At 37.5% G+C, this 12,047-nt stretch overlaps 1 protein-coding gene across 3 annotated transcripts in view; it reads left to right on the top strand.

Moving 5' to 3' along the window:
* The first annotated feature begins 311 nt into the window (after positions 1-311).
* CFAP100 (cilia and flagella associated protein 100) overlaps positions 312-12,047 on the top strand; it is a 42,398-nt gene continuing 30,662 nt past the window's right edge. The window contains exons 1-5 of one of the 3 annotated variants that reach the window (XM_051983045.1): positions 312-1,389; positions 4,081-4,224; positions 4,823-4,909; positions 5,009-5,091; positions 6,143-6,335. In XM_051983045.1, coding sequence (XP_051839005.1) covers positions 4,179-4,224; positions 4,823-4,909; positions 5,009-5,091; positions 6,143-6,335 — 409 coding nt within the window. In that variant the 5' untranslated portion in view covers positions 312-1,389; positions 4,081-4,178. Of the gene's footprint in view, positions 1,390-4,080; positions 4,225-4,819; positions 4,910-5,008; positions 5,092-6,142; positions 6,336-12,047 lie in introns of all 3 variants that reach the window. The other 2 variants (XM_051983044.1, XM_051983043.1) reach the window with 2 other exon arrangements.

The raw sequence follows: 12,047 nt of genomic DNA, 5'->3' as shown, positions 1-12,047 counted from the left end.
TTTGAATGATGCTTTTTGTAGGTTCTGAAGTTAAGGTTTAAAATGGCACTAAGACTTTTGGGCCATCTTGTATAAGGAATGAAATTCTAAGAGTGGAATTTTGAACATAATAACAGGAAATAGGAGAGATATCTGAAGTGAGGTGCTATCTATTGTAAAGATCAAACAAAATGATGAATATGACAGATATGAAGCCAAGTATCCCATAAGCAGTAAAAAACCATCATTAGAGTTCTTCTCCCAGGAAAGTTGTCCAGCAAGTAATTAATTTTTCAAGACAAAAAAAGCATTAAGACCTTGGGAAAAGGAGGAGAATAAGCATTTATTAAGTATCTATTATAGGCTGAGTTCTGGGCTAAATACTTGACAAATACCTCATTTGATAAGAGGTACATCCAACTCTGGGAGGTAGATGCTATTTCTATCCTTATATTACAGTTGAGGAAACTGAGGCAGGCAGAGGTTAAGTGACTGTCCAAGAATACACACACCTTGTGTATGAGGCTGGTTTTGACTGAGAGAAAGAGGAGAAGGAAAAGGAAGAGAAATAAAATGTACATAAAGTCTAGTATGTGCCCGACACTATGTTAAGCAATTCACAATTGATCCTTATTTGATCCCCCAGGATGCTGAGAGGTAAGTGCTATAATTATTCCCATATAGGGACAGCCAGTAGATAAGAGCACCAGCCCTGAAGTCAGGAGGATCTGAGTTCAAATCTGACCCCAGATACTTCCTAGCTTGTGTGACTCTAGGCAAGTCACTTCACCCCAATTGCCTCAGCAGAAAAATAAAAAAATATTTATTTGTATTTATTATCCCTATTTTCCAAGCAAACAGACGTTAAGGAGGAAGCCGAAATTTGACTTCGGATCTTCCTTTCTCCAGCTTGAGAAGTTTGTGATCTGCACAGTTGGAGAGACACATAAAGGGATGAAATTTGGGATCCTCCGGGATCGCCGTAAACTGCCTTGAGACCCAAAGGGCCTGGATTCTCACGCTGATCCTGAACAAGGAAAAGGAACCTTTATCCACTTTCTTCTCGGCTTCCCTGGCCCCAGGGCCAACCCGGACGCTGCGTATGAAAGAACCAAGAAAGTCGAAGCGGCCTCCAGCTCAGGCAGGATTTCCCGAGCTCAAGAGCTTCCGAGGGCTTTGTGATCGCCTATCTCCGGAGAGACGCCTGAATGGTCGCCCTAGCAACGCAAACAAAGTCAAAGAATACTACCTCCGATAAATTCAATTCGTTTTAAAGGGTTCAGAGCGCGCGCCCTCTTTGCCTTTCTTGCAGCAGCTATTTGCGCAACCCCCAAAGGGCTGAAGCTGTGCTTTTGAGGAGTCACTGTATCCCGGAGCTGGTGGGTGAGTCCGGGCATGGGGAACAGCCAGGTATCCTCTATTTCTTTCAGCACTAATAATTTGGGATAATAACAATCATCCCAAAGCCAAGGAAGAGAGAAGCAGAGCTATATTTGGAAAGAGCACTGGGAGAGGAATTTTGAGATTAAAAAAGGGATGGGGCTTCTAGATCGGCTTTGGCTCAGTCTAGGGCTGTGTGACTTCTGATAGACTCTGTGTGTCTTTCTTAAATATTGCCTTGATGGTGCAGTGGATAGGGCACCGGCCCTGAAGTCAGGAGGACCTGAGTTCAAATGTGATCTCAGACACTTCATACTTCCTAGCTGTGTGACCCTGGGCAAGTCGCTTAACCCCAACTGCCTCAGGAAAAAAAAAATACTGGCTTCTTATTCTATTACACTTTCCATCTCCAAAACCACCTAGGTTTTCTGTTGAAAAGACAACTAAAGGTCCTTTTTCACTTCCAGAAATATAGATATTTCCAAGTATTCCTGGAAGACTAACGAAAATGATTCCACAGTCAAAAGCTGGGGGGCTTAGATGCAATGCAAGCATTTGGGATTGAGGTCTCAGTTTGGATTTTGCCGGAGAGGCCCGAAGAGGGCACGGAGACTGGATAATGAAACTACAAGCTTTCCAACCGTAGGACGATGGCAGATTTTGAGAAAGCAGGGATTCTATGAGGCAGGGTGACAAGTTTCACCCTTTCCTTTCCTGGGCAGCTCACAGGTCTGTAGCCCTCCTCCATCTTCCATGGTACTGCTCCCCAGTCTTTTGCCACATACCAGAGAGTGCCCTGTGTGATCCCTGCAAATTTCAAGTTATCTCCAGCCAGATTCTCATTCAATTCAGCCTATCTTGACTTATTTTAACTTAAAGAAAAAGTTGGGAGGGACTTTAGATAATGACAATCTAGTCCAGGTTTTTTATTTTACAGATGAAGAAACTGAGACCAGGTAAGGTTAAGTAAATGGCCGGAGACAATAGATTATGGCAGAGACTGGAACCTTTATTCTCTGTCTCCAGCTCAAGCACAATTACCATCGAAGTATTCTACTTCTTCCTTCTACTAAGTGCTAGTTATGCTTCAAATGGAAGCATGTGGTCTTCCAAAGGATCATAGATTTAGAGCTGAAAGAGACCTTGAGGAGCCACGGAGTCCAACCCTCACATTTGACAGAGAAAAAGGGTGAAAGAGATTAAGTGACTTGACTAGGATCATCCAGCTTAGTAAATATCTGAAGCAGAATTTAAACACATTTCTTCCTGACTCCAAGCTTAGAATTCCATGTTCTATACCACAGTCACCTATATTCCACTACTGCTCCCAACTCAGTTATAATAATAGTGTGATAAGGATTGACTTTGGTCATGAAAAGAACACTAAACTGGGGAGGGGTTCCAGCCGGTCACACCCCCTGAGACTTTTCAATTTCCCTTCCTATAAAAAGATTAGATTAGATCATCTTTCGGTGTCTTCTAGCTCTGCCATCCATGAGGTTTTCCTTGATCTCCTAACTGGAAATGATCCTTTTAGCTTCCAGTCTTGAAAAGTATTATGCTATGTATTGGTCATCCTGCCATCTAGGGAAGGGGGTGGGGAGAAAGAGGGGAAAAATTGGAACAAAAGGTTTGGCAATTGTCAATGCTGTAAAATTACCCGTGCATATAACTTGTAAATAAAAAGCTATTAAAATTTAAAAAAAAAGAAAAATATTATGCTATCATGTACTTACATTCTATTTTGTATCATGATTCTTAACATCCATGTCTCATTTCCCCAATAGACTGTAAATTCCCTGATGGTAAGGACCACATCATTTTTCCCCTGTAAATCTGAAAGTGATCATAGAAATGTGATTTGTTTTAATTATTCCAGTTCTTCTGTTAAGTACTCAAGAGTTCTTAAGCATATCTCTTGGTTTTTTGGGGCCTCTGTTTCCCCATTTGTAAAATGGGAGGATAGAGGAGATAACTTCTAATGAGTCTTTTCTACTTCTAAATTCTATGAACCCATAATAATAATTCCTGACATTCATGGAGCATTTTAAAGTTTGCAAAGTCCTTGATAGATTATCTCATTTGATCCTTAAAACAACTCTAGGAAGTAGGTATACAGTGCCTGACATTTCATTAATAAGTATTTAACAAATGTTATAATAATGATTATAATATTTAATAATAATATAATGGATGGTGATTAATTATAAATAAACTTATTTAATATCAATCGATATTTGGTGAATTATAATTTAATAATAATGAGTATGATGGTGTAACATAATTAATAATAAAATAAATTACAAGTAAATACAATTATTTAATATAAGTATTTAGTAAATGTTGATTGATGAAAGAATGCATTCTTTCCTTATAAGCATCATGCCATCTAACATGGCTGTACTTCTAAGCTCTCTTAATGTTTTGCCCAATTTTGATGCTAGTGAGGATTTAAAACTAGAAACTATCTTAGACACCACTTGGTTCAACTCTGTGATTTTATAGAGGAGAATGTAACATTCTCCTCTATAGGAACAGGAACAGGAAGATAGAAAGTGACTTTCTTGAGGTCACAAAGAAAATAAATGGCTCATCTGGATGTGAGCCCAGAGCTTCTGAGTCCTAGTTCAATGCTTTTCTATTTCATCATGACACTTGGAGGTAAGAAATATATTCACTTCCACCAAGGCCTGCTTTCTGGGGTATCTTTTCTTTCTCCAGGTTCTTCGGCAGCTGGAATCTATATTGGATAACATAGAAGAACCTATACATCTTTAGGTGATCTCTTGAGGAGAAGCATTGTTAGCAATTACTTCAAAATGTCCGGGTTACAATCTACATCCCAGAGGACACTGGACAATGGTGGTAGGACTTCAAGCCCTTCTTTAAACATTCAATTTCCTACCAATACCTGTAATAATATTTTTTTACTTAGAATTTATAGTAGCAATATGTGGTGGGCTGATCATTCTAGGGCTGAACTTCACAGAGGGATGCGAGAGGGCTGGCAAAGAAATTGTCCTAAAAGCTAGAAACGTGGTGCTCCAGACCATGATCAAAAAGTTAACTAGATAAGAAAAGAAAAGATACTCAAGGATAATAGAAGTCAGTTTTTGAACTTTAGTTTTCCCATAGATAAAGGAAACTTAAAAATTCTCATTCCGCTTGAGTCCATGGGATTGTTATGAGGAAAGAAACTGGCCAGTTACCTTAGAGACCAGTTGCTAAAGACTGAGGGAAAGAATGGGTTTAAATAAGTTTAAAACACTTCACAAATATTGATACTATGTATAAACAATATCAGATTGCTTATTGTCTCTGAACAGGGAGGAGAAAGGAAGGAAAGAATTTAGAACTCAAAACTGTTTGAAATGTTAATAAATTGTTTTAATATGTATTTGAGGAAAACTAAAAATAGTGATGCTAGATGCATCATGATGTTACATCTTTGTCTCTGCAGAAGAACCCCAAAATAAAGTTTTCAACACCAATTCGTTCCTCATGGCTATCGAATTTCCAGTTAAGTCCGTAGTCCGAAAGGTTGCCTCAGGTAATAATACTTGCTTAATGGTGGTCTTTGAGGTAAGATCTCTAAAATCTGCAGGCAGCAAAGGATTGTTTTTCCTCCTGCTTTTCTTTTTTAACACAGATGAGGGGGAAAATCCTTTCCACCTTTCCTCAGACACCGACTTCTTCTTGCTTCGGGAAAAAGAGAGGGAAAAGCATCAGTTGGTAAGTGATGGGCCTGAGCTGAGGAGATTGCCTGTCTTTATACAAGACAAACAAACAAAAACACCTTGTGATTAATCTTACCTCACTCTAAACCCTCCTGTTTCCACATTCCACCAGAATATATGGATCAAGCCTCTGTTATCCTGCTTCCCTCTGTTTCCCACTGTGTGATGATTGTAATCATGGATAGCTTTAATTATCTTGTACATATATTGCTGAGTACCTATAACTGAAATCGCCTCCTAGCTCAATTCCCTGGCTCTAGTTAATTCTATTCCATCTTCGACATACTACCAGAGTAATCTTCCCACAGCATAGCTTTTATATGCCATCCCCCTTCTTTGATGGTAACCCAGTGCTTATGAAACCAAATCCCAAAAATCCCATGCTGGGCCCTCCATAACCTGCTTCTATCCAATCTATTCAATTGTATCTCCTGTAATTCCATTCAATAAAGTATGTCTCCTGGGAGTGACTTTCCACCCCATAAATATATCATGCTCTTCCCTGTCTCCTTTTTGATCTATTTTTAAGATGGCCTCCCCTCCCCTTTGGCAAATCCCAATCCATTCTTCCAGGCCCAACTCCAAGGTCACTTGCTACATGAAACCCACCCACATTTCCCCAATGTGGTTGTAGCCAACCCTTTCTGTCTGAACTCATAAATTTTTTCTCCATAGTGCTAAAAGTCAGGAGGGTGAAAGTGTAGTCTAGCAGCAGATAATAGAGTTCCAGCCAACCTGCATTTAAAAAAAAATAAATATGTGTCCCTAAAGTCTTGGTATAGCTTACTTACAACATTAAATATGGGATTTACTGCTTTTCCATGAGTTCCCCGATAAGCTCTACATTTTCCAAGGTCAACACCCAGTAGTCACAAACTCGCCAACAATTAAGAACACCCAGATCTGACCAGATGGTCGAGGTTGAGGGCAGGTACCCTGTAACCTATGGCACCTGCCATGTTGAGTTCAACTTTGGATAACTGGAAGTGAGGGGGGAAGGTAGGAAGCAAGTTGAGCTTCTAATTTAACCAACCTATTTACCCCAGGAAAGGGAGGCAAAGAAAACCTTGAAAGTCTTTGAGAAGATGACCTATTCCTCGAAGATAGCCGCCAAGGGCACTAACCTTCGGAGACAGCTACAAAAGGAAGATAACTTGGACGAACAAGCTCTGCAGGCTGAGGCCCAGCATTTCCGAGACCTTCGAGACAGTGCCACTTGGAAAATTGCTGTCACCAAAGGTAGAGTGACCACTAAACCCAGGCACCCCAAGCCAGCACTCAGGGCTTGGGGGGAGTAGGGGTCTATAAAACACCTCATTTTTCTAATCTTCCAAATGAAGGCAGCTTTTAGCATTCTTCAGAAAGTACAGAATTTAACAGCAGAAAATCTGACTTCTGTCATATCATTTCTCTGAGCTTCTGTTTCCTCATCTATAAAATGGGACAACAATATGTGCCCTTATTTATCCATCCCAGTCAGTTTATGGGACTTAGATTCACAAAAGAATCAGGCAGATGAGTGATATATAAAGCAACAAGCCTTTATTATGACATTTGTTAGACCACATAAAGAAGCCTAAAAAACCAAAATGAAATGCCCAGGGGTGGAGAAAATAACAGAAGGCTGTGGCAGGATGTGACTGAATACAGTCAGGGGCGTATAAGTGAGTGTTTAACAATCTGCACTCAGAAAGGGAAAAAAAAATACCAATCTGTAAGCAGGATAGTTAATCTGTGCATCATCAGTCCTTTCTTAAGTTGATATAATCAAAAAGCGATTAAAGGCGTTTTATGGTATTTGCCCATTTCCAAGATATACAAACATTAAAATTTAACCATCAGCTATGAGCCAGTTCAAGCTGCTCCAGCATGCCACTAGTTGCAGTGCTCTTTGGGACACAGTGGTAGAAAAAGGAGAGGTCAATGGTGGTCTCGTCAGAGCAGTGTGCCCTTGGACTTGGAACATCCAAGCTCTCCATCAACCCTGGTAGTCAAAGGGGAGGGACATTATAGGCTTGAAAGAGACAGGAGCAGGTCCAGATACAGGCACATTCGATTAGTTTCCCATTTCTAATGTCACAGGCAGGGAGAACTTTTGGCTAGAGGACAACCTAGCTGAATCAAATAACAAAGGAATCATGTGGATTAGAAATTTCTGGGAAAGGACAAAATAAAAAGATCTCGGGTCTGAGAGGCAGGCATGAACAGAGCAGAGACAAGTGATAAATTTGCAGGCTACAAAATAGACTCGTGAAAATCAGCATTTCTCTATAATAACAAGGAGAAGAAGAAAGGCATATAAACATGTATTAAATACCACTTATAGGGCCAGACACTGTGCTAAGCGATTTATAAATTCTCATTTGATCTTCAGAACAATCCTGTTGGGGTAGTTCTATTACCACAACAGCAAATTTAAGAGAAAATAATAAAACAGAGAAATTCCATTCAAAATAACTAGGAAATGCATAAAATGCTTAAGACTGAATCTGTTAAAACATAAAATATTAAATAGAATTCACTTTTTAAAAGATCCTTAAAGAAAAAAAAACAATCAGAATAGTCGGAAGAATATTCAATGCTCATGATTAGGTTGTGCCAAATTAATAAAAACATCAATGTTACCAAAGTAATTTGCAATTTAAATTCTCACAATAAAATTCTCCTAAAGATTTACGAGGCACATGAAAGCTATATTGGATTCTCAGGGAAGGGTAGAAGAAAGAAAGGACAGGAGGATAGAAAATATATTTTTTAAATGTTTTAACATGTAATTGGGAGAAAAATTAAATATTACATTAAAAAAAGATATGCAGAGGTGTCAAACATGTAGCCTACAACATTCCTGAGTTTGGACCAGATTAAAATGTAATTGAAAATATCTAACAAATTCAATTAAAAATAACAAAAAAAATGCAGATAGCATTTCAAAACTAAGTCAATATATGGCTTGCAGGAATCCTTATATATGTATTAGTAGACCCGTTTCTACTTGAATTTGACACCAGTGTTTTATTGAACACTGTAAAATAATAATAAAATTCATTTGCAGAAGCAATAGATCTAAAATGTTATTGAGAATAATGAAAAGAAGAGGTGAAAGAATAATAGCATTTCCAAATCTCAAACTATTATCATAAAGCAGCAGTCATCAAAACCATTAGTATTGATTTTTTAAAATGAGTAAATCAAAAGAAACTAGAGAAAACCCGAAGCAATGGAATGCAATAATCTAATGTTGGATAAATATAAAATACTTGAGGGGGAAATTTCCTATTGGTTAAAAACATTGCTGGGAAAACTGGAGAGTAATCTGGTCAAATTCCAATTTTTACCTTATGTCATATTCTACATAAATTCTAAATGGCTACATGACCTTAAAATGAAAGATCATATCATTAAAAAGTTACAAGACAAAATAAATCATATATACTTTGATTAATTATGGATAGAAATTGTATTCTATACAAGACAAGAGATAGCCAATTATAAAAGATAATATAGATAATGGATCCCATGAAAAGCTACCTCACATGCAAAATTAATTAACCTAGGAAACAAGAAACCATTTTTGCATTAATTTTCTCAGATAAAAATTTGGTTGGTTTCCTAGACAGATAGATAGGTAGATATTCATTGACATATATACAAATGCTACACATATTATATATATATATATATATATATATATATATATATATATATATAAACGTATATATATGTATATATATAAACATATATTCACATATATGTGTGGATGTACATAGTGTATATAAAATACCCCCAAAATATTCCTCTAATAAGAAATCAAAGGAAATAAACAAACAGCTCTCAAAAGAATAGCAATCTATTAGCCATATGAAAGAATGCTCCAAATCATTAATAAGAAAAACGCAGGTCAAAACAATTCTGAGGCTTCATCTCATAGTAAATTGGCAAAGATGACAAAAATTGAGAATAGTCACTATTGGAATGATTCTGTGAAGATAGACACATTAGTGCATTATTGGAGGAGCTTTAAATTAATCTAGTCATTCTGGACAGAAATCTGCAGTATGTTCCAAAAGTCAGTAAACTATTCACTTTGATACAGAAATGCAACTATTAGGTCTATAATCCAAAGAGATCAAAGGAAATATAAAAGACCCACATGTTAAAAAAATATTTATAACAGCTCTTTGTGATGGTAACTAAGGAGGTACCAGTCAATTGGCGAGTGATTGGAGATTATGGTATATGAATGCAATGCAATATGATTGAGCCAAAAGAAATGACATATGAACAGCTACAGAAGAAACTAGGAAGACATATATATATAGTCAAGTGAGAACTAGAAAAACAATTCATGCAATTATAACAGTATTATAAAGAAAAACAACTTTGAAAGACTAAAGAACTTTGATCAACACTTACAAATCAAGATTCTAGAGGACTGAAAATGAAGCATGATACCCACCTCTTGAAGAGAAGAGTGATTGACAAAGATGAAGAATGGAACATGCATTTTTGGACATAGCCAAGGAGAGATTTTCTTCTCTTGACTATGTGTATTTATCATGAGGATTTAATCTGTCTTTTTTTTTTTCCAAATGGAGGGAATAGTGGCATTGAAAGAAAATAAAGGCTTGCTAATTGCAAAAATTAATAAAATTAAAAAGAAAAGTAATGCATCAACTATTTCTGACTTTTTCTATATATGGAAATGTTAACATTTATTTTTTAAACAAATTAAACAGATGTGGATAAGACATAGAAGTAGATATAGATGTAAAGAGAGAAAGGGGTGGAGTTGGAGATGGAAATAAAGAATCTCATTTGACATTTATCATCCCTGTGCAAAAAATGCCGAAAGTTGGTAAATGACTTATCCAGGACTACACAGTAAGTGTCTGAGGCAGGCTTCGAGTGTGGGTTTCCCTGGCTCTAAGTCTGGCACTTTATCTAATAGGTCAGGCTACCTCTCCTTGCCTAAACTCACTGTTCTTGATGTGTGCTTTCTAGCGTGAGGCAATTAACATTTGCCAGAATTTCCCTTATTAAGGTTATAAACACACTCCTACAATCCCTTTGGATAACTGGGATTCTTAGATATGACCTGATACATTAACTAATATGTGTTTTAAATAATCCATATCCCAGACACAATATTGAGTGGTAGAGTTTGCTTGCTTTGCCATTATTAAGTTCCATTTCTGTGTTGAATTGTATGTTTAGTTTACATTCTGACTCCAGCAAAGCAGACATTATAAATATAACATTAAGAAGAAACAGTTCAAACAATCCACAGAGGGCTACTTTCTAAATAAATCATGAGTAGATTGTAAAGTCTCTGAGGACAAGGACCAGTTAGTGGTATTGTCTTTAACCCCTAGCCTTGACCATAATAATATAGATGCTTAATAAATGCTAGTCTATTTTTTAAATGATTTAAGAATGGAGTTCACAGGAAATCTCAGTTAAGCAAAGTATTCTATTCAAAAGATATTAAGACCTACACCATCCAGGGAACTACACATGATTTTCTAGAGTCAAATACCCCATGCCTTTAATAAGCCCCAACTCTTAGGTCGTCCAGTCTCATTTCCTGGAGAGTGCTGAAGTTGTACAAGATTCAAGTACCACTCTGTGGAGAGCAGAAAGCAAACTTGAATCCTTGAGGAAGGAAAAGTCTTCCCCAAGTGGGAATGTTAAGGATTGCAGCTTTAGAGAGGCAGTGACAGATCATCAATGGAATTCCTCAGGTGGACACCATATATCAGGAGGGATAGAAACTAGCCTTCCCCTAGACCTCTTTCTCCCTACGAGAGAAGGGTGGGAGATGGAGCCAAGATGTCAGAGTGGAATCAGCATTTTTGCTGAGCTATCCCCACATATCCCAATACCACAATTTGAAAAGTGTGTCAAGGTGAATTTTGAGCTGAGAAAGCCAACAAAAAATCACAGTCCTCCTGGGATGGGAGCTGGCCAGGAGCATGGTATGGTGGTAGTGGTCAAAGTGACATCAGCTATGGTCTATTGGATGGCAGCAGGGGAGTAACAAAAGCCAGAAACAGGAGACAGAATACCTCACCAGAAAGAGACCTCAGGTGACCCCTACACTAGGAATATAGGTGCAGAATCAGGTAATACTGGGCAGCTCTATGGACACGAACGATTTCTAAGTCACAGTTCCAGAGTGGAGAAGAGTAGTAACAATCACGAGAGTAAGAGCCATACTTAAGTAGAGACCAGAGCACAAATCACAAGGGTCTCTCAAACAGCTCTCCAGTTAATATCACTTTGGAAGCACCAAAAAACTTGTAGGTAATCACTGAATTATAATAGCAGAAGCACATAAGAAAGTTCAGGTTAGACATTCCCTCATCTACCCCCATAGAGCAAATAGAAAGTCTAAAGTCAAGAAATATACTGGGAAAATGAGTGTACAAGAGCAACAAAAGAACCCAACCACAAAAAACTACTATAGTGACAGAAAAGCTCAAGACACAAACTCAAAAGAAGATAACTTGAAAATATTTACAAAGAAAGCATAACAAAATACAGACTGGACATAAGCCTAGCAAGAATTTCTAGAAGATCTTCTTTAAAAAAGTATTTTGGAAAATAAGAAAAATTTGAAAAAGAAATGAGAATAATGCTAGATCATAAAAAGGAAATTAACTGGTGAAAGAGATACAAAAAATACTGAATATAACTCCTTAAAAACTACTTGAATTGACTGAGTAGAAGTCAATGACCAGAGACATCAAGAAACAATAAAAAACAAACGCAAAAGACTGAAAAATAGATAATATTAAATCTCATTGGAAGATTAAAGTGGGAATTTCTTGGCTAATATCAAGTATCTGGTCAATGTCAAAGTCCTGATAGAAGATAAGGGACTTATCCTGGTCCTTTTCTGAAGACAAGAGAAACCAAGAGGAGACCCAGGAACTGGATGACCAGCAAGGG

Source organism: Antechinus flavipes, chromosome 1 (assembly GCF_016432865.1).
Source record: "Antechinus flavipes isolate AdamAnt ecotype Samford, QLD, Australia chromosome 1, AdamAnt_v2, whole genome shotgun sequence".
Lineage (NCBI taxonomy): Eukaryota > Metazoa > Chordata > Mammalia > Dasyuromorphia > Dasyuridae > Antechinus > Antechinus flavipes.
This window is presented reverse-complemented; position numbering and strand designations above follow the sequence as displayed.